The sequence below is a fragment of the Cricetulus griseus genome (genome assembly GCF_003668045.3).
Source record: "Cricetulus griseus strain 17A/GY chromosome 1 unlocalized genomic scaffold, alternate assembly CriGri-PICRH-1.0 chr1_0, whole genome shotgun sequence".
Classification (NCBI taxonomy): domain Eukaryota; kingdom Metazoa; phylum Chordata; class Mammalia; order Rodentia; family Cricetidae; genus Cricetulus; species Cricetulus griseus.
In genome coordinates, this window is record NW_023276806.1 from 193,840,048 (window position 1) to 193,863,866 (window position 23,819).

General features: G+C 42.5%; 1 protein-coding gene across 1 annotated transcript in view; it reads right to left on the reverse strand.

The window, feature by feature from the left end:
- Positions 1 to 757: 757 nt before the first annotated feature.
- Positions 758 to 23,819, reverse strand: part of Lrguk (leucine rich repeats and guanylate kinase domain containing) — a 111,977-nt gene continuing 88,915 nt past the window's right edge. Inside the window, exons 17-20 of the mRNA XM_027391417.2 lie at positions 7,408 to 7,496; positions 5,467 to 5,592; positions 2,638 to 2,789; positions 758 to 1,467 (exon numbers count right to left, since the gene is read on the reverse strand). Coding sequence (XP_027247218.1) covers positions 1,337 to 1,467; positions 2,638 to 2,789; positions 5,467 to 5,592; positions 7,408 to 7,496 — 498 coding nt within the window. The 3' untranslated portion in view covers positions 758 to 1,336. The remainder of the gene's footprint in view (positions 1,468 to 2,637; positions 2,790 to 5,466; positions 5,593 to 7,407; positions 7,497 to 23,819) is intronic.

The following is a 23,819-nucleotide window of genomic DNA, read 5'->3' on the forward strand; positions in this document are numbered from 1 at the left end:
CTCACCACCATCATCATCCTACTATCATCCTTCTCACTATCACCACCACTGTCATCCTCATCCTCGTTGCCCTTGTCATGGCCATCATCATCATCAACACCATCACTCTCATCATCATCATCACCACAATCTTCGTCATCATCACTATCATCACCATCCTCACTATCCTCATCCTCCTCAATATCATCCTCATCATCCTCAATATCATCCTCACCATCCTCACTATCATCCTCACCATCCTCACTATCCTCATCATCCCTGATGATAGTGAGGATGATGAGGATGATAGTGAGGATGATGATGATTGTAAGGATGGTGATGATGTTGATGATGATAGTAACAGTGATGATGATGATGGTGTTGATGATGATGGTGATGATGATGATGATGACAGTGAGGAACCAATAGATAATGTTGAAGCTGAGTTACTGCCTATGGAGAAGTTTATTGGCAGGGCTAATGTTTTAAGATAGGGATGTCAATAGATAATGAAAATAGTCAACAATAACCATAGTACTATGCAGAGAGTCTTGGACCCACTGGTCATCAATGCATGACAAAAAGATGACTTGCCAGTCCAGAAGGATGTGTTTCCACATGTTCATAGTGAGGACAGCCTTATGGATACATATTAACTGAGTGCCAGCTTTAAGTACTCAATATTATTAAGCTGCAAAACCATGGAGTGAAATCACAAGGATAATGAAAGTTGTTTGAAAATATTTCTAATAGCAAGCAGTACATAATTATTCTGGGGTGGGTGTAATGAAAGAATTACGATATTTTTTATTCCTTAGTTGTACTACAGAGCTCCACAAATCTCTTTGAGAAATGCAGTTGATACCATGTGGCCACAAATTAAATTGTGCTCTACCATGTTTTCATAATTAGAATAAGAAAACCTTAATATTTTGAGTGCATCATCACAGTCCTGAAAATATGAACCATATAGTCCCAGTTGGATACACCCAAAGGTCACACTGTGTTGGGAGATTTGAGTATCTCAGATCTCAGAACACGAAGCAACTGGGGAAATCAGTTGTGGGAAGAGAAAAATTCAAATGACATTTTTCAAAGTCAAGAATAACTAACATTGAAAACAAACAAACAAAAAATAACAAATAAAAGATGCTCCAGAGAATCACAATATAAACTGATTGAGAAATTTAGACTCTTTCTTTGGTCATGAGTTGGTTGCATGAGAAACAGCTGAGATCCATGGCTGTGTAAGATGGAAGGACTAGACTTCATTAGAACAAGGTTTCCATTTTTCTTGTTTTGATCAGATGTCAATGGTGCTGGTCTGTGTGCAAAGGTCAGAACTCATAGTGCTGGTCTATCTGCGGCCGTGTGGGATTGGAGGAAGGGTCGGTTTGGTGTTGGAACCCGGGGTACTTATTGGAGCTGTAGAGTGTTTTTTGGGCGGGACAGCTGTTCTTTCCTGCATAGGAAATGGTTTGTGCAGCACTGGAAAAAAAAATCAAGAGAAAAGACAGTACATGCCGTTAACCACTTGGTACACCAAGACAATCAGTTTAGAATTCCTTCACCACAAAAGATCAGTGATAATTAGCATCCTAATATCAGGTAGGAGGCCAGACATCTCATGCACACAGTTGGACAGGATTAGCTTGTGTAAACTTGCCCAAGGACCAGAATCTTTTGGGAGGAGGAGACAGTACTGGGGGTTAAATTAGGGCATCATGCATGTGAGACAAGGGATCTACCACAATTTTTTTTTAATTTTTATTTGTTTTAATTCTTTTAAAGATTTGGAACTATTTCCTACTGACACAACCAAAGAAAGTGAGAGTCACTGCCTTCAATTGTGGACCTACTGGGACTCCACCAGGCTCCAGTGGATAGCTCCAATCCACTGATCATACAAATGGCTCTGGCTAAACTAAATGTATGCCAAAACCAAACCAAAGTCATGGATTTGGCAAAGGGACAGGTAGGAGATATAGGTGAGAAGAGAGGAGAGAGAGCAGCCAGCCAGCCTAGTCTTCCCTCTCCTTCCTGTGGACTAAGAGATGAAGACGCCTACTTTTGATTGGCAGGACCCTGCCTTAGTTCCTTTAGGTAACCTGACCCACTGTGTTCTCATGGCCAAAGCAAACTATGACCTCTAGCTTCTTGTGAGATCCTCTAGTCACTCATTAGCAGGGGTTCAGGAAGAGCATTCCCTTTCTGTTCCCAGGCAGACAATCTCCTGGCACTGTACATGGTTCCTTCCTTCCTAGTAAAAGTGAAGGCATCCTTCAACACTAACCCTTCAGAATTCCACCAACCAGCCCTCTCCTACACAGGAGAATGGACAGCAGTTTGAAACTGTGTGTGCTTCCCTTTACTTTTACTAGATGGAGTCACTCCATATACCCCTAGAGAGCATGTTTTCTGGCCCAGTCCCTGGTACCCATCATAGTGGCTTCTAATCTAAGTTGCTAAGTGAACAAGGGTTGACTAAGGCCGAGCATCCCATCATTTGGAACTTTCTCATCTATAGCAGTGGGGCACAAAACTTAAGGAGCTTCTAATCTGAAACAGTCATTTGCTTTCTAATCACTGGGAAGGGGCAGAATAGTGGTAGTTGTCCTTATGACAGTATGTATAGACCTCACACAGAACAACACATACCTTTCAAGGCCCGATCTACTTCATTGTCGCTTGTTGCTGATCCTATGGGGGAGGAAACCCCTCCCTCTGGGAGTTGGGCATAAGGAATTTCTTTGGACCACGGACAAGGATGAAATATTGTAGAGAATTTCATATTAATAAAGGAATCCTTGCTAGGAAAAACATGAAAAATGAAAATGATTCTGAGATTAAAAACTCATAGTGGTCATAAAATTCACACCTATGACTTTATGGGTTACTTTTGTCAAGTAAGGTCAGTAGTTCACCAAATGTACCTCCCTTGACTTAGTTCTAACCAGTGTCTGTAGCAGGTGACTTGGCTTAATGTATGCTAAGTACTGTGTGTAAGAGCAAAAACTCCTTATCCATGTACAAACAATTCAGAACCTACAAAGAGTAAAGCCTGGCCGTAGCTGTGGTTGTATAAAACAAGATGAGCAAGCACAGAGCCTATACCAAGGAGCTTATAAACAAGTGTGATTTGTTTTTTATTCGTGTGTGTGTGTGTGTGTGTGTGTGTGTGTGTGTGTGTGTGTGTGTGTGTGTACACATGCATGGATGTTTATATGGGTATGTGGGTATGAGAAATACATTTATGTTTTTATGTGACATTGATCCATAGTGTTTTGTTATAGCAGCCTCAGTAGAGTAAGACAGTATCAGTTCCCACAAGGGAGATAATTGGCCCCACTCTGAATAGAGTTTTTAAGGACTCTGATTAAGTATCTGTGCTGGTTTGTTTGTTGCACTGGAGTCACCTGTGAAGGGGGAACCACAATTTGTCTCCATCAGATTGGTATATGGCATGTCTATGGGGCGATTTCTTGATACATGATTGATGTGGGAAGGCCCTGTCCACTGAGGGCAGGGCCATCCTTGGGCTGGCAGTCCTGGGTTACATAAGGAAGCAAACTGAGCCAGCCATGGGGAGAAAGGCTGTAAGCAGTCATGCTTCATGGCTTCTGCCTCAGCTCCTGTGTCAAGGTTCCTGTCCTGACTTCCTTCAGCCACGGACTGCTGCCGGGATGTGGAACCTGAAATGAGCCCTTTCTTTCTCATGTTGCTTTTTGTCACCATGTCACCACAGGAACAAAGAGGCAAACTAAGATGATTCTAAGCTGATTTCCAAAAGGCTGTGTGTTTTTCCCCCTAACAAAAATCTGGGCCCTCTCATGGCATTTTTCTCTGCTCTGCTTTAAAAATAATGAATAAGAGGCTTTGTTAACTCAGCAAGCAGGGAGTGCTTCTTTACTTGAAACTGATTTCTAATTACAAGCAAGATTGAACACTATTCCTCTTATGTATTTATTAGCCCCAAGGGCACTCCCTGCGTAAACAGGGTATAACTTTTGTGCTCTTATTTGTTAAGGACTTTAGTATTTTTTTCAAATCACTTTGAACAAACTCCGTACTAATCTTAAAGGTTCATAAGTAATTGAAACTTTTTTTGCCTCTTCATCTATATTTTTTCGGATCTCCAACAATATTTTAGTAACATTCAATTTCATTTTTTAGTACTGTGTATGAGAGAGAGAGAGAGCACATGTGTGTTCATGCATGAGCCATAGAACATATGTGGAAGTCAGAGACCAATTTGTGGAGTTGTTTTTCACATTCCACCTTTCTGTGGGTTCTGAGGATCAGGCTTGCACAACAAGTGCTTTGCCTGCTAAACCATCTTGCCAGGCTTTAATTACATTTAAATTCTTTTTAAAAAACCTGTGTGTGTGTGTGTGTGTGTGTGTGTGTGTGTGTGTGTGTGTGTGTGGTGTGTGTGCAAGCATTCCTTCCAGTAGAGCAGAGGGCGATAGCCTGTAGTCTCATCCAGTTGTGACTCAGCTGTGACCTTGACTCCTGACTTATCTTTGTCCCCATCTAGAATTTAACAGAGTTCCTTGGTTTCCACTGATTCTGAAGTCATCCAATAGCTTTTCAATAGCATCCTCTTTAATATCAAAGTGAGCCAGATCAGTACCTGTCATTTGCAACTAATATCTCTGACTGGTAGCTGACATTTAAAAGGCCATTCCAAGGTCCTAACACTCTAATATGTCAAAAGGCAGGACAAATGCTGCATACAACAGGTTGCTTAAATTTTTATTTAGAGAGGGCTAAGGAGTTGGGTTAGTGGATAAAGGGCTTGCCACTCAAGTGTGAGGACCTCATCTTGGATCTCCAGCGCCCCACACACACACACACACACTCACACACACACACACACAGGTGATATGGGATCATGCTCTTGTACACTGTAAAGATCTGTCACTCATATTGGTTTAATAAAATGCTGATTGTCCAGTAGCCAGGAAGGAAGTATAGACAGGGCTACCAGACTAGGAGAATTCTGGGAAGAGGAAGGCAGAGAGTGGGTCACCAGCCAGATGCAGAGGAAGCAAGATGAGAATGCTTCACTGTGAAAAGGTACCAAGCCACGTGGCTAAACATAGGTAAGAATTATGGGTTAATTTAAGATGTAAGAGTTTGCTAGTGATAAGCCTGGGCAATAGGCCAAACAGTTTATAATTAATACAAACCTCTGTGTGTTTGTTTGGAACCGAATGGCCGCGGGCAGAAACTTTGTCAGCACTGTCAGGTTCTTGTTTATCTGCTGCTGGATGGAATGTCTCCACATGCTCTGCCTTATTGTGTCCCTCCCTCAAGATGCAAGGAAGTTACCACAGTGCCACGTACTCATGGCAGGGTCTGCTCATCATGCATCACAGTGCCAGGTGGACCTGCTGCACAGTTTCAGAATTTCTCTGAAGCTTACAGATGAAAACCATGATTTTTAACAAACCTGGAGAAAATAACTGTTTCTGTGCAACTAACCTCATTTCAGGGTGAGGTCCAAAGAGAGTTTTAGTATGATCTTCATAGAACTCAAAACTCTTCTGTATTTCCTCTAATGTTGTAAAATACTGTAGGCCACTGACAGTCGGTATCGGTACTGGACCCCTGAAAGCAGGAAGAATTCCATAGTGCTATCTATCAAGTATACACACCTGAAAAATCTAAATACTGACCATTGTATCCAGGGAGCTTCAAATGCCAATAGAGTCCACTTGGAATCACTCACTTCAGAACTTGCCCTAGATGTTTGCACCATTGCAGCCTAACTTGAAGATGAAATGCACGTACATTGTTGGAAACACTCCTTATCCATGAAAGCACTGATACTGGCAAATTACCTCTCTTGCAAAGTGTGTGCACTCCACTGAAACCCTAGTCCATTTAGGTCTAACCATATAGCAATATACCAATTGCTAGAAAAATCGAAATAGGCATTTCCCTATTTCATTTATAATCTAATTCTTAGAAATGGCCCCCAAGTAAAACATTTCTGAAAATTCTAGTATTATATTCTAAATTAAATACTAGCTATAAAAAAATCTGCTTCTTCAGATTGCCTTGCAAGAAAAATAATCATGAACTAGGCATAAACCCTGCTGCATTCACCTTGGCCTTGCTAGAGATGCTGTGTACACAGCAACCAAATTCCATTGAAATTCACGAAAGTTCTCAGCATCCATCTGCCTGTGATGGTCCACATGGAGCTCATATTTAAAACTGCTTAGGTCCTCTCATCATGAGTGTGAAAAGGCATAGTATCTGCTGCTCAGTGCTCACATAGGTCTTGGCTTCAGATGCAGTAGGGGACACTATCTTCTAGCTACCACCCGCCCAACCCCCAGTGGAACTTTACAGATATCACACAATCTTATATTTTGAATTGGGCCACCCAAAGATAGCCTAATGTAAATAAAATTTATTATACTTTCTTTGATGTTATAGCAAATAGACAAAAATTTAATTTCATTTATACTGACTAAAGGCTCCCAACACATATCACAGACAAAAGAGAGGAAACTTCCAAATGGCTTTTGAGATTCAGCTTCCTGGGTCTTTGCATTCTCAACTTTACTAAAAAGCATTTTTGAATGCTGCATTTGAGCTTTGGTTATTGATCTTAGCAATTTTATAAAATCTGGGACCTTCTCCATGTCATTACTCAAGCATTCTACACTTGATTTCAGCCAAACGGCCAAGATACTGTCATTACTCAAATATTCTAAAAGGTCACATAGAAAGGAGAATTCAGAATACTAAAACCCATGACATTAATGAGAAAATACCAATAACAAGAAATATATAACCATCCCATGATCTAGTTATTTTGAGTAAAGCCTAAAAATTTAAGTGCGCCTTTCCATACATAGTAATTAATAGAACAATAATTGTCACAGCCAATAGTATCTATGATGTTCTCAGTATATGACAGGCACCAAGTAAAACATTTTATACCCAGGACCAAAAATTCATGGATTAATAAAGACACCATGGTCTTCACACTTGTGGGATTTATGGCCTAGAATGGAAAGGAGACAATGAACAAATGACCCCACAAATAATTACCATTGTTTGGACAGTGATGACAGACAAGTACAGGGAACTCAACAGGATGTAATTAACCTTCAGTCATGAACTGCCTCGGTATGAGCTTATGTTCAAACACTATTAGAAATGTCATTTTGTTTTCAGTCAGAAAAAAAACAAAACATCAACTCTAGTAGTTCTAGGCATAATGGCCCTCTTAAAAAAATAATATATAAACGAAGATCTACAGCAGAGTTTACTACTGAACCACAAGCACCCGTTTGGGTGCAGAGATCTCTGTCTATACTGATGACTGAGGGCTCATTTGGTACACGTAGACACTGAAACTTCAATCTGAGATGGCTCAGGCATCAAACCAGTGTGATAAATCACTACCTTTGAAACAGGAGCGTGTGACCAGGGGGCGTCTTTCCCATGAGTGCCTGCCGGGCTGTCTCGTGCTGTCTTTGGAGAGACTCTCTTTCCTAGGCAAGATACATGACCAGAAAATTAATGTGAAAAAGATGTCAGATGATCAAAATTGCCACAATCATTTTCTCCTTACTAGAGATTTCCAAATACATGAGGGGAAAAGGGGGGTGGGGGTGGACAACCATAAAAAAAACAATTGATATTTATTTAGTGGAAAGATAAAAACAAATTTTATAAATAAGCCAAATACTTTTCAGACAGTAAAATTTAATAGGGAAATTTTGACTAATAATAATGTCAAGGTCTTTAATTTGTAATTTTGCTTTTCATTTATTTATTCAGAGACAGGGTGTCATGTATCTTACCCTGGCCTCAAACTCACTGTGTAGTCAAAGATGACCTTGAACTTCTGACCCTCCCTCCTTGCTGGGATTATAGGCGTGTGCCTCCACGCCCATTTCATGCCCTTCTAGGGATCAAACCAGGGCTTTCTGCACGCTAGGCAAGCACTCTACCAACTTAGCCACATCCGAGCCCATAGTATGACAGTTTTAAAACTTTTTATTTCCTCTTCGTGTCTTTCATATCATACATCTGATCCTATCAGTTCCCCTCCCTGCCTTACCTCCGTCTGCCTTTGCAACACTGCCCCTCCCCACCCCATAAAACATAAGAGAAAAAAAGAGAAGAAAAAAGGGGGGGGGCGGAATCTGGTCAGGGAAGCTGTAGTGTGACATAGTGAGTCACATACCCTTTTGTAAATGTTTTTACTTGTGTTTATTGCAGAGAGTTATTGGTCTGGTTTGAGCCCTCTGGTTCCTGCTACACTATTGATGCTGGACCCTCACTGGAACTCCTCTTGGTTGTCCTGCTGTTGCACTGTGCTGTGGAGATTCTGCAGCTTTGGGTCTGCAGGACCGGTCAGTCATCCCTTCACGTGCTCCAGCAGATCACAGATGGGGTAGATATCAGGGTGGGCCCAACCCATAACCCTGGTTGGTCAGCCTGCCAGCTCTCCTGTGTCCTGACCACCAGGGTGAGCTCTCCAGCGTTGCCCTAGGGGGTTCACCCTTTGCAGCCATGAGCAGGGGGCGGGGCCAGTTCTCCTGCTTTCACGTCCTCAAGGTCTGCTCTTCCCCCATCTACACCTTCAGGGCCAGCTCTGCTGTGTTGCCCAGCCTGGCATAGGGGCCACTCTCCTGAGTGGGGCCGCAGATGAGGGGCAGGACTACCTCCCATTCTTGTGACCCCAGGGCCCACTTTCCTACATGCCTCGGGCAATAATGCAGGAGGGCAAGTTTCTCTCCTGCCCGTGCCGCCATGTGACAGACGAGTATTGGGGGACAGTTCTCTCATACAACTTCGGGGCTGGCTCACCCACACTGCCGCCCACAGGATTGGCTCTATCGTGCTGCCCAGGCGAGGGGCAGGGCCTACCGAAGGCTGTAGTTGGTGGCGGGCACGGGCCACTCTCCTGCCCTTCTAACCTCAGGGCCAGTTCTCCCACCGGCCTCAGGACCACACAAGTTTGCAGTAGCATTTCATGATCACATGTTTTATGCTTGCTTGAGACAAGGTCTTGTCTGATCCTGGCTGGCTGGACTGGAACTCACTGTGTGGACCAGGTTTGCAGTGACCCTCTTGTCTCTGTACCACGATGGCAGGCCTTGACTTTATTTTTTTAAATCTTTCTTATGATTATAACCTTCTGAAGGGCACTGGGGTGGAGTTGAATTTTTATCTTTGCACATGAAATAATTGATTGAACAAACATATTCAGTCATAATTAAGTATGGTTTGGAGACAGTAAAAACTGAGGGCTCTTTGGTCACCAGTATCAATACAAATATTTAGGAAACACTGGGTGGCAATATAGGAATATAAAGGACACATTTAGTTTTTTCATCTGAAAGGTTCATGATTTTCATTAAAAGGGACCTGGAAATACGTGGAGCTTAAAAAAAAGAAAAAGAAAAGAAAAGAAAAAAAGAGCATGTTTGCTGTTTTATAACCGCTACAGGTGTTTGTAACCGGAGCCTCCAATGGATGGGACCTGTTTAGCAACCATTCAAATACTGGATCACCTCACCTTAGGTTCCCAGATACAAAGTTGTCCTTCACTAAAGAAAACTTAGCAAGTGCTTGTTTGTTTCACACAAAAGACTATTATTTAAGAAGAGATGTGTTATAGCATGAACCTTAACAGCAAGTGCGTCCAAAGCTCGTTAACCGTTGCTTGCCACAACCGAGTCTGAAATAAGCCCAGATGCTTGGTTTCCATTTCATGACACTGTATTTTGGATTTCACGTAAAACTCAGAGGGAACAAGGGCAAACAAGCACGCCAGTGTGCAAGCTACAGTTGGCTACTGAAGGCTTGGGAACTGGCATGCTTTCATGTGTTTAATGTCCTGGGGGAGATTTTTTTTTTTTTTTTTTAAGATACTGAAGTGATCTAAAAATGTGTTTTTATTTTAAGCACATGCCTGTAGGCATGGCTCTGCTCTGCACTAAGGTCAGAATTGGCATGCATCAGCATCTCTGCAGAAGCAGGCATAGCCCCTGGGTCATTCCCTCACTACTGTGTGCCCTGTATGCAGCACAAAGCAGGGGCTCAGTCATTATCTTTACTGTACAACAGAATGGATGGTATTTCCCTTTTTAAAGCTACCTGGAGTGGAACTTGCTGTCAGCTGCTCCTATTGTGAAAAAGTTGAGGCTAAGTGTTTGAATTTAAAATCAGTCTTCGATCCTGACTCATGGGGATTACCCTCAGTTCACTGGACACCCGCTCGCTCTCTGACGGGCCCTGGTTTTTTACCAAGAGCATTTCCTCTCTCTCTCTGGCCATGTGCGCTGTGTCTCTTAGAAAGGCAGGAGGAGAAGCAAATGTGTGTTGAGAGGTCGAAGGAGGCCGCAACATGATGAGGAAGGAAGGAGCAAGGTCTGGTCAAACCCCACCGAGTAAAATCTGTATCTGCCAAACATGCATCAAATAGCTTCACACTGAAGTAGACGCTGTGACAGTTTTGTTTTTAGAATTATTTACTATTTATGTTTTAAATTATTATTGTTCCATATGTACATGCCATGAGATGGGGTGGGACATGCCACAGTACGTGCGTGGAAGTTGAAAGACTTTGTGGGGTTGGTTCTCATTTCATCTATTTTATTTTAAGAGATTTTTATATAATATATTCTGATCATCTTCTTTTCCCTTCTTCAACTTCTCCCAGCTCCCCCTTCCTCCCTACCCATTCAATTTCATGGTTTTTATCTCTCTCAAAATATCCCCAAAATGAAAATCAAAACAAACGAATAATACAAAAACATAAAGAGAAGCACACAAAAAACATGGAGTTCATTTTGTGTTGGCCAATTCAATTACTCCTGGGCCTGAGGCCTGCCCTGGGTGTGGCTGATATAACCAGTGATGCTCTATTGGAGAAAATCGATTTTCCATTTCCTAGCAGGTGTTAACGGCAAGTAGCTTCTTGTTTGGTGTGGGACTTTGTGTCTGCTTCCCCTTCTCTGTGCTGGGATTGTGTCTGGTTTGAACCCATGCAGGTCTTGTGTGGGCCGTCACGGTGTCTGTGAGTTCGTATGTGCCCCAGTCCTGTTGCGTCTGGAAGACGGTGTTTCTTTGTACTCATCTTTCACCTCTGGCTCTTACAAGTTTTCAGCCTTCTTTTCAGCGTAGATCCCTGAGCCTTGAGAGGATGGGTTTGAGAAGACATCCCCTTATGGACTGAGTGGTCCATCTCACTCTCGGCATGTCGTCCACTTGTGGGTCTCCGTGTTAATTACTGTCAGCTGCAACAAGGGGCTTCTCTGGAGCCGAGGGATGCGCTGATCTGAGTGAATCCCAGACAACTGTCTCTCCTTCTGGATTCCCAAGAATTCCAGAGACTGAGCTCAGGTCCCTAGCCTTGTGCAACACATGCCCTTAGCCACTGAGCCTTTTGAAGGAACCTTGCTAGCTCCTTTTTTGTTGTTGTTGTTGTTGTTATTTGATGTTATGTAAATTTATCATTCTTTTGCCCTGAATCACTCTATGCTCAAACATTAACTGCTGTGATTTCTCTTATGCTCTTTTTCTTATTTTGATAATTTGATGCTGGACTTTAACTATGTCATAACTAGGCAGATAACTCCTCCTGGTGGAATGTCAACATGGGTTTTAGTTTTGTTTTTCTATTGAGGTACAGGGGATAAAATCTCAGGCTCACATGCTAGGTAGTCAGTCTCTGTGCTAACCTTTCCCGACTCCATTCCCAAGGTAAATTTTGGATCTCTACAGCCTCCCCATAAAAATACACAGCAACCATAACTTCCTACCTGCAGTCACACAAGCAACTCTAATTACACTCAGTGGGCCACACACAACAAGTGCACACGGAGATGGGAGAAAGTCTTGTTAGGAAGAAGGAAGGCTTCAGTGGGGGAGGGGGAGAGATACATGGGTGGGGAGGGTGAAAACTATTAAAATTCATCATAGCCTTATATGGAAGCGTCAAAGAATAAAAAGCTGGGAGCCAAATAGCAGAATCAAAAACATATCAAAAAATTTGCCAGAAAACCAGGTGCCCACAGCTGAAACACAGGAGGGGCGCTCCCGTTCTGCAGTGGGTGAGGACGGACCTCCACAGTAAGTTAAAGGAATTGAATCAACTAAAAGTTTATAAGTTTTCTGAGGACACCTCCCACACCGAATTACTTATTTTGCTGTGGCTGTGATAAAACACCATGACCAATGGAAGGACTTATGGCTCCAGAGGGTCCATATGATGAGAACAGCATGGCAACAGGTGGTAGACACTTGGTGGGAGCAGGAAGCTGAGAGTTGGGGGTTCACGTCTTAGACAACAAACATGAAACAGAGAGAGAGAGAGAAAAGGGGGGACACACACCTTTTAAAACCCCAAAGCCGACCCCCAAGTGACATATTTCCTCTCTCAAAGCCACACCTCCTAAACCTACCCATACAGGGATCCGATTGAGAGCCACGTATTCAGAAGCCGTTATTGTGGGGGGCATCTCATTCAAACCACCACGCACACCAAGAGAAGCTGAGGAGCATGGAATACAAATGTAACAGGACAGCATCGACAGAGGAAAAAAAGCAAGTTAGTTTCATACATAGTTATCCCAAGGGGGAAAAAAGGTGAACACCTCCCCTTTAGACAAAGCCTATGTATAAAACATAAAATCAGTCATCTAGTGCTTCAGAGTAAACACAAAGACATGAGTAAAAGACACAAGGCATTAAAGAACAAATAACATTGTATTTAAAAACCACAAAGGAGGTGAGCAGACAGAACTCAGTAATGAACTAGAAATACAAGGAAAAGATTACTACAGAAACAACTAAACCAGAAGAAATACAAGAATGATTTAAAAAAATAATAACTTCAGAGTACTAGAAAGTAAATGAATAAAAAAAAAAAGAAAGAAAGAAACTAAAATCTCTTGGGCTGGAGAGATGGCTCAGAGGTTAAGAGCACTGACTGCTCTTCCAGAGGTCCTGAGTTCAATTCCCAGCAACCACATGGTGGCTCACAACCATCCGTTATGAGATCTGGTGCCCTCTTCTGGTGTGCAGATATACATGGAAGCAGAATGTTGTATACATAATAAATAAATAAAATCTTAAAAAAAAGAAATTAAAACCCCAAAGAAAGAGGTCAAAGGATTTGGGAGAAAAGGACAAATATTTCAGATGTGTTGATGTAACATACAAATGCTAATAACATGTGACAATAATAAACAAGGAAAACCGTAATTTGAATACAGTACCTCAGAGTGGAACGGATGGATAACAGTCTATGAGAACTCAGGGAATTGTCTCAATGACTCTGTCTATATACAGAGTAGTTCATACAAAAGCCAGAGACGGAGCTATGTCTACTGCAGAGTCTTGGCTATGTGCATATTTCAGAGTTGACACAAAAGGGGATATAGATTAACAATGTGTAGCTGTCATGCAGCCCTAAACGAAGACATAGGGGAACATGCAAACGGCCCACCCCTGGCTGAGAAGGTACCTGTGGTTGATGGCTGCTGGGAGAGGGATAGTCTTCAGGGGTGTGGCCCATGGTGGGTTGACCAAACCACCCCCCCACACACAGTGAAGACCACACATCCAATAATATAGAGGCAGCTCGAACTGTACTTAACGGGGTTTGAAAAATGAACAGAGGACACAAAATTAGCTGGGTAGAGAAGTGGGGACGGGTCAGGGAGGAGTGGGGGGGTGCATATGATCAAATGCTTTCTGTGAAATTCTCGAAGAACTAATAAAAATGAGGAAAAAGGAAAACAGCATTTAGAAACCACGTTTCACTTTCCTAACAGAGGCTGGTTGTGTTGGTTTTGTTATTCAGAGGCTGTTCTCACGAGGTGGGATAAGGCAGAAGAGTAATTTAACAGGCTATCATAATCCTATCATTGCCCAGGTCGTCGAGAAGCCTTTGGGAAGGATTCTCAGTGCGGAAGAAAGATAAAGGTGTAATAGAAAAGGCAAAACTCACGAGGCCCTGAATTTTAATTAGAAATATCAGGTTGAACTCACCGAATATTTTATCTAGCCAAAAGACCAGAGGGTAGAGACTATAGCCCAGTGGTAGAAGCTTGCCTAGCATGAACAATGCCCTGGGTTTGGTCCCTAGTGTCTTTTCCCCTAAAAAGAAGTTCAGAAGTAATGGTCATTCCAATAGCAACAGGCATTCTCAATGACCACAATGTGTTGTTGGACTACAACCTCTCGCTTAACCAAGGCAGCTTAGTTTAAAAACAGCTCTGAGCTCTCTTAGTTACTTCTCTCTGGCTGTGACAGAATTCTCCACAAAAGCAACATGAGGGAGAAAGGGTCTATTTGGTTCCATCACGGCAGGGAAAGACAGGGCTGCAGGCAGAGAAGGCATGGTGGCAGGAGTAGGGGCTGACCAGTCACATCACATCCACACTCTGGAGGATGAAAAGAAGTGGGGCGGGGCTGTAAACCCCAAGGCCCGTGCCAGTGGCCCACTGCCTTCAGTGAGGCTTCACCTCACAAAGGTTCCACAACTTTCCCAAACAGTGCCACCAGCTGGGGACCAAGTATCCAAACAGCCTATATGGGGAACAGTTCACATTCCAACCACAGAATCAGGTCTGCACCGGGTAAAATACAAGAGCATGAAATAGCTTGTCATGCTTTCAAATGGCAACGTGGCATCAAAGACTCCATTTCAGACAGGCCACTGAGAGAGATCATCACTCATCAAAGGTGAGATTATTTGAATTCTGATATGGGTTAAAACTGCAAGAAGTCAGTGTCTTTCAAATATGCTTAAATCAAAGTATGTTCACTTTGCATTTAACATGGTTCATTATGCATTTAACATTTACACATTTGGATTTCCATCTTAGGGCCACTGTGACTGGTGCTATTGTAAATACTCCTGTACTTTTGGTCTGGTGTGCATGCCTCCCTTTTTCTATTGAGTATATGTTCAGGAATGTCATAACGGAAGCATAGGGCATGCTCATGTTCAACATTAGTAAATATGTCCAAATGTACTGTTTAAACTCCCACCAGCTGCCTAAGAATTTTCACTATCATGTGTTAAGAGTCTGTTTTATAATTTTAGCACTTTTAGTTTATTCTTATGAGCATCTCATTATGAATATAGCCTGCATTGTCTCATGGTGATATGTACTTGTCATAACGTCACTGGTCACCTGGGTGTTTTCTTTGTAAAGCTTTCCTGTGTATTACCTGCTTTGTCCTTAGTTCCCTGTAAGAGCTCTTTATATATTGTGGATACATATATTCTGTCACTTATACCTCACAAGCATCTCTGTGTGGTAAGCCTTTTTAAAAATTAATGCCACTTTTATAAACAGAAGTTCTTAATTTAAATTTTTATTACATTAGAAGCAGACACCCACAACTAATCACTGAACTGGAATCCACTTGCAGAGAAGGGTGAGTGATGAGCAAAGAGGTCAAGACCAGGTCAAAACAGCTGACCTGAACATCGGGGAACTCTTGCTCCCCAGACTGATAGCTGGGATACCAGCATGGGACTGATCCAGACCCCAGGAACATGAGTTTCAGTGAGGAAACCTCGGAAATCTACAGGACCTCCTGTAGTAGTTCAGTACTTATCCCTAGCATAGGTGTGGACTTTGGGAGCCCATTCCACATAGAGGAATACTCCCTGAGCCAAGAGACACGGGGGTGGGCCTAGGCCCTATCCCAAAGGACACTATAGACTCTGATGACACCATATGGAAGGCCTCACCATCCAGGGGGAGCAGAAAGGATATGTGATAGGTAGGGTTTTAGTTGGGGTTGGTGGTGGTAGGGGAGGACAGGAGGGAGAAGGGAACTGAGATTGTCGTGTAAAACAATCTTGTTTCTAATTCAAAAAAATCTTACATTTATGTATTTATTATGTATGTGTGTACATATGTATGTAGGCATGCCTCAAGGTACATGTGGAGCTCAAGGAACAACTTTCAGGAGTTAGTTCACTCCTTCCTTCATATGGGTGCTACTTATTGAACTCAGGTCCCCAGGCTTAGTAACAGAGCCATGTCCCCTGATCAGAAGTGCTTAATTTTAATGTAATTCTGTGTTTCCTGAATTGCTTTGTAGTTAGCATTGTTTGTGTTTATATTTAAGAAACTATTCACCATGTCATAGTTGTAAAAATTTCTTACATTATCTTTTAGAAGTATTGTTTTGGGGCTGGAGAGGTGGCTCAGAGGTTAAGAGCATTGGTTGCTCTTCCAGAGGTCCTGAGTTCAATTCCCAGCAACCACATGATAGCTCACAACCATCCGTTATGAGATCTGGCGCCCTCTTCTGGCCTGCAGGGATACATGTAGACAGAACACTGTATACATAATAGATAAATAAACTTAAAAAAAAAGTATTGTTTTGGCTTTCATACTTATGTATTACACCCCTTAGGTTTTGCACATGGTGTAAGGCTGGGTTTAAATTTAATCCCCCTTCTTATGCAGCTAATTCTATGCAAAGGCACCATCTTCTTCGTGCTCACTAGCGCCACCCTCCTTCACACGTCAGTCCCACACCTGAAGAAATTATTGGTCTCAGGGCTTTCACTCAGTCTGCTCTTAGGGCTCGGCGATGGTGCCAGCATCTCCACAGAAATATTAAGATCAACTTGCCAAATTTCACAAAGATCAACTTGTCAAGTTTCACAAAGAATCCTGGGAATTTTTGACCTATTTGCTTCAGATCTACAGACTTGAAGAGAGCTGGTATGTATCAATTTTCATAATTCATAAATGTGACCTCTTCACTTACTTAGTTTTTTCCTAAATAATATTTTTATAGTTTTCTATGTAGAGATGTTATACATCTTTTTATCAGATTTATTATTAACCTTTTTTATTTTTAGATGCTAGTCAAAACATATTTTAGGGAGCTGTAGAGATGATTCAGAGGTTAAGACTTCTTGCTGCTCTTACAGAAGCCCTGGATTTGGTTCCCAGGACCCACAGGCAAAAACATGCAAACACATAAAATAAGATTAAAAACAGATATCCTTTTCTGTTTTTTTCTTCTTCTCTTTTTTTTTTTTTGGAAGTTTCTCTGTGTAGCCCTGGCTGTCCTGGAACTCACTCTGTAGACCAGGCTGGCCTCAAACTCAGAAATCCACCTGCCTCTGTCTCCTGAGTGACAGGATTAAAGGCGCGTGCCACTACACCTAGCTAAGAAAGAAATGTCTTTTTTAAAAGGAAGAAAAACATTCTTCAAATTTAAAGATATTTAAATTATTGGTATTACATTGAAATTCCTTGTGAATTTTATACTTACTGAATATCTGAAAGCATTGTCAAGTGCATTTCTTTTGTTTAACATAATATTTGTATCGTTTCTTTGGGAATTTCATATCATGCATCCCGACCACACTCACCTCCCAGTCCTGTCTGCTCCCCCTACCATTGTGACCCGCTCTCCCAATAACAGAAAAAAAAAAAAACCAAAATACAAGCCCATTCGCATTATCTGTATACTCACTGGGCATGGCCAAACTCTCAGGGGCCTGCCCCTTAAGCAGAGCTGAGCCCTTCCCTCCCACACACCAGACACAGCGTCTGTGGAGCGCTACACTTCAGCATCGGTTCTCTTTGCTGGCTTCCTGTTTAGGCTGTCACTTTTTTTAGGGGGTTGGGGGGTTGAGGTGGGGTTGAGCTTGTCACAGAAGCCTTCCACACCCCTCTTTCTCAACTGTGCATCTGCAGTCATCGACATCACTGCTAAAGTAGCTTCCTTGCATTTCACAGTCAGAGGGCGTTTCCAGATCACCGGTTTCCACATGGTTTCTGGTGACAGCAAAGAACACAAGCATGGCCCCTGGCTGCAGTAGGACCAAGGACTCAGACGAGGCTCTTGGAGGCACTCTGGATTGTCAAGGGCGTTTCTTAACTGTTTCTGAACTTGGCGTCATTTATTTCCTGTTTCTTTGTTGCACTGGTTAGCACTACCAGTAAGATGTTACACTATTTGTCATCACACCCCCTTAGCCAATTATATTAAAAGCTATGTTATTCTTAATCCTCTTTTAGTGACTTTCCAGAGGCTAAAAAATGTGTCTTTAAGTCACCACAGTCTGATGGACTGATGTTCCATATTGCATTTGTCCTCTACCTGGACTTTAGATACAGAGCTCCTAGAATGTCTCATCTCCATTTAGACGGTTCTCCTTCTCCGTCTTTAGGGTTTCTTGTTATCTTATGCAGACGTGTGAATACCTGGGTGTGTGCATTTATCACATGCATGCATAGCATCCTTGAAGGCCAAAGAGGGCATCGGATCCCCTGGAACTGGAATTACAGGAGGTTGTGAGCCAACATGTGGGTGCTGAGAAGTGAATCTGGGCCCTCTGCACGGCTTTTAACCACTGAGCCATCTCTCTGGTCTCTCCATTCAGAGTCTAAATGAAGAATCTATAGTTTAGGTGTCTTCTTCATTGTAATTGAGGTACAACAAATTTACTTAATTTTTTTAATTTAAATTAGAAACAAGATTGTTTAAATTTACTTAAATTTTTATATCAAACTTCTTAATTGTATGTACATTTTAAAAGATCGTTATTATTTTATATCATCAACCTCTTTTTTTTTTTAACATTTATCTATTTGGGTATACTTGGGTACCATGGCATACATGTGAGGTCAAAGGAAACCTTGCTGGAGTCAGTTCTTTCTTCCCAGCATGTGGACTTCGGGAATCAAACTCAGGTTGTCTGTCTTGGCAGCAAGTGCCTTTACCCAATGAGCCATTTTGCTGGCCCCTAGTCAACATTACCCTAAAATAAATAACATGTTTATTTTGTTCTCGCTTGCCATTTGCATTCTGAGTAACCTTCTCAAATGTTCCCTTCCATGTAGGTTTTTTGTGTTGGATCTTCTGTTGCATCGTCTGGAAATATCCTTAGTTCACAGAACTCCATGTCTGAAGAGTATTTCACTGAATAGGAAATTCTTGGCTAGTAACAACTGATTACGTTAATGATTTTTGGTGATTTCTTTTGCAAAGTTAATATCAGCCTAACCGTTGCACCTTGGACAATCATCTTTTCCCCTCTGGTTATTCTTTAGATTAAAAGAAACCTTTAATTTTAGTGCAGTATGATTTCAATACACATATGTATCTAAGTTTTTTTCTTTCTTTCTTTTTTTTTTTTTTTTTGGTTTTTCAAGACAGGGTTTCTCTGTGTAGCTTTGGAGCCTATCCTGGCACAAGTTTTTTATTTTAAATTCTCCAGCGTACAGCTTGATGACTTCCTTCCATCAGATTGAGGGATTTATCCCTTCCCTCTGTAAGGGTGGCTTGTGTCCTAGCTCTTGGCTCTCCTTTTAGGGTCCAGTAACATGGCTGGGGCTTCTCACTGTTAGCTTTATGCATCTTCCCTTTTGCTGTATTTTTCCATATTGTCTAATAATAATTCTTCTTACTGATTTTCCTGTCTAGTAATTCTATCCTCAGCTGGATCTAATTGAGTACTAATTTCAGTTACTTGTCTCTGACCCAGGTTTCAAATTTTCTGCTTAAACTTCATTATCTCCACTATTTGGGTTGATTTTTTTCTGTACAATGGAGGTTGAAAGTACAGTCAGAGTAAATTTTGGAGGTTTCAAAAACTGTATCAGTTGCCTCTAGTGTCAGGAAGCCCTGGAGGTTCATTTCTGTATCTGTTGATTCTACTATTTTTACCTCATATTTTCCCATCTCTTTTTCATACCTGATTATTTATTATGTACCAGACATTGCATTTTCAATATTGCTTGTAGAAATATGGAGATACTGCTGGGAGCAGATGTGCTTGCAGGAATGAGTGCCTAAGAGAAGTGTCTATGAAGCCTGTGTCTTCCTGTTTACCTCTTCTCCAAGGTGAGAGCCCTTCTCTTACCAGCCCAGGTCTGGTTCACTTGGTTGCATTTCTTAGTGGCTCTCGGAGTTCAATGCCGCTGTTAGTTACACAAGAATGTCAACAGTGTCAGTCCAACCCTTGGCCAAAGGTCAAAGGAGATAAGTGATCTCTGGTACAGGCTCACCTCTCAGGATCGTCTTCCCCAATTCCAGGCCAGGTCATTTCCCATCCTGTTTGTTCTCTGATGCCTTAGTAGATTTCTTTTAAATCCAAATTTTCTAGTTATCTTGGGCAAGGGGGGTTTATCAGAATTCCCAGGACTACTGTGGCAGAAGCATAAATCCAGCTAAGTAGCTGAGGCTGGGATGACACAAGGATGTCGATGATCTCACGATGGAAGAGCTGCTGTTTTCTGAACATGGAGGAGTATCACCATTCCCTGCCAGCCATCACCAACAGAGCAATGGCTAACACTTGTTTTACAAGTCATTAATTTATGAAGAAATTTCATTTGCATTTAGGACAATGATGTCATAAAGCAGACAGTACTGGCAGTGTTCAGAAGAGAAAGTGACCTCTTGTGGCAGATAAGTTTCTTTTGTGAGAGAAATTTTGTCACGGAATTGAGTGCATTTGTTGTTTTATGCCAAAAAGGTAACATTTAAAACACAGTAGAAACAAGCACAGACCAAAAGCATATCTTATGCATGTCTTATTCAGCTGATTATAGCATGTGCCATGAGGAATGCCTAAGCAATCAGACTATTTTCATAGGCAAAACTGGGCTCATTATCCTGTGACCACACCTGGACACACATGTACTGGCACACTGCAGCCAAACTCTAGCCCAGGACAGAGCAGAATGCTAACATAGAAGGGTTATGCCGAAGAGGCTTTGGTGAACAATGTGTTTTGATGTGGGTTTGATCAAAACCAAAGGAATGCAATCTTCGACACAGGTGGGAAATATATTTCAGAGAAACACAATTTAAAAACACCCCCCAAAAAACGAGGGGGGAATTCTACTTGGTCTTTCAATGTCAAGGTCTTTACTTTTACAATCTCTCGATATCTTCTTTTCTTCTTTTCTTTTCTTTTTTTTTTTTTTAAGATGCGTTCTCTGTAGGGAGAGATCAGTGGTACAGGTATCCAGGGTCTCTTCCTACAGGTCTCTCTACATAGCCCTGGCTGTCCTGGAACTCACTCTGTTCCAGGCTGGCCTCAAACTCACAGAGATCTGCCTGCCTCTGCCTCCCCTGCAGCATACCACCAAGTACTGAGATTAAAGCTATGTACCACCATGCCTGGCTCCTTTTTATATTTTCTTTCTTTTCCCTTTAAATGAAGATAGTTTGGGTTAGTATGCAAAGAAATGGGTTTGTTATGACATTTTCACATAACTGGTTCTTACTCTTCCCTACTTTTCTCTCTCTCAGTCCTCTCCCCGCTCCTTGCTTTTCAGGACATATACCCCACTACCCTCTCTTGTTCCTCCTGCCTGCTTCATTAGACCTCTTCCTCCTCTCACAATGCCCTTTCTGCTTCCATGTCACACACACACACACACACACACACACACACACACGCACGCACGCACGCACGCACGCACGCACGCATGCACACTCACACACATGCATACACACACTCACACACATGCATGCATGCACACACATGCATGCACAAACTCACACACATGCATGCACACACACATGCATGCACAAACTCACACACATGCATGCACACACACATGCATGCACAAACTCACACACATGCATGCACACACATGTACGCACACACACTCATACACACATGCTTGTACACACTCACATGCACGCACACATTCACACATGCATGCACACACATGCATGCACACACACTGAAACACATGCATGCACACACACTCACACACATGCACGCACACACACACTCACACACATGCATGCACACATTCACACATGCATGCACACACATGCATGCACACACACTCACACACATGCATGCACACACACACATGCACCCACACACACTCACACACATGCACACACACACACACTCACACACATGCATGCACACATTCACACATGCATGCACACACATGCATGCACACACACTCAAACACATGCATGCACACACACTCACACACATGCACGCACACACACACTCACACACATGCATACTCACTCTCACACACATGCATGCACACATTCACACGTGCATGCACACACATGCATGCACACACACTCAAACACATGCATGCACACACACTCACACACATGCACGCACACACACACTCACACACATGCATACTCACTCTCACACACATGCATGCACACACACTCACACACATGCATACTCACACACTCACACACACGCATGCACACATTCACACATGCATGCACACACATGCATGCACACACACTCACACACATGCATACTCACACACTCACACACATGCATGCACACACACTCACACACATGCATGCACACACTCACACACATGCATACTCACACACTCACACACATGCATGCACACACACTCACACACATGCATACACACACACATACATGTCTACACGTACACATGGATGTTCATACAGAGACAGAGACAGACAGACAAAGACACATACAATAGATTCCACATATGGAATATTCAATATTGTTTAAATCTTGAGTCTGCTTGTCCCGCTAACACGATGACTTCTAGTTGCATCCATTGCCTATGAATGCCATCATTTCATTCTTCTCCAGAGATGAATAAAATTACGTTGTGCAAACACACCTCATCCTCTTCATCCATTCGCTCATGTTTTGATGCACAGCTAGCCTGGGTCCATATTTTGGCTGTTGTGAATCACGTGGCAATAAACAGATGTGTAAATATCTCTGTGGTTTGCTGCCTTAGAATCCTTCAGGTGCACAGCCAGGAGTTGAATAGTTGGGTCATATGGTAGCTCTATTTGTAGCTATTTGACCATCTTCCATATTGATTTCTCTAGCGCCGGCCCCAGCTCACATTCCTACCAACGTGCATGGCACCCATCCATCCCCACCCTGGGCAGAATTTATTGGATTTTCTTGACACTAGCTATTCTGATTCGGACAGAGAGAATTCCAGAGCAGTTTTAATCCGCATTCTCCTAAACTAAGGATGTGGAACACTGTTTCAAATATGTTTTGGTCATGTGCATTTTTTTTCCCTTTGGGAACTGCCTGTTTATCCCATTATTCCATTCACTGACTGGATGGGTTGCTTTTGTGTGTCTATTTAACTTTTGGAGTTTTAAAAAGATAGATCCCAGATAATAATCACATTGCTTACTAGCCTTTTGGCTAAGATCAGGTGGAAATATCAGATCCCTGTCTGACGTACAGTTGACAAAGCCTGCTTCCCTCTCTGTGACTGACTCTGTTCTGCTGGATATAATTGTCTCCTTTGCCGTGTCAAAGCTTTCACTTCATGCAACCCCCACATGCAAACTCTGGGGCTGTTTCCTGTGCCACTGAGGTTCTTCTCGGGTGCCCTGGCCCGTGCCTCCACCTCGAGCCTTTCCCCTGTGCATCTAGCAGTTCCTCAATCCAGGTCTTACATTAAGATTTCTTCACTCATTTAGAATCGAACTTTCTGCAGGGTGAGGCATAGGTATCTAGTTTCCTTTTCAGGGTGTCATGTAGTCCAGGCTGGCCTTGAATTTACTATGCCGCTGAAATGACTTTGAACTTCTGATCCTCCTACCCCAACCTCCCTAGTGTTGGGATTACAGACATGTGCTGGCGTGTCCAGTTTTATGCAGTGCTGGGATTGAACTCGGGGTTTTGTGTATGCTAGGCAAGCACTCTAGCAACTGGGCCATATTCCCAGCTCACTAGTCTCATCCTTTGACATGTGAGCATCCAGCAATCCCAGCATCTTCTGCTGAATGGGCTTTTGCAATGTGTTTTTGACACCTTTGTCAAAGATCAGGTGGCTGTAGCTTAGCTGTGC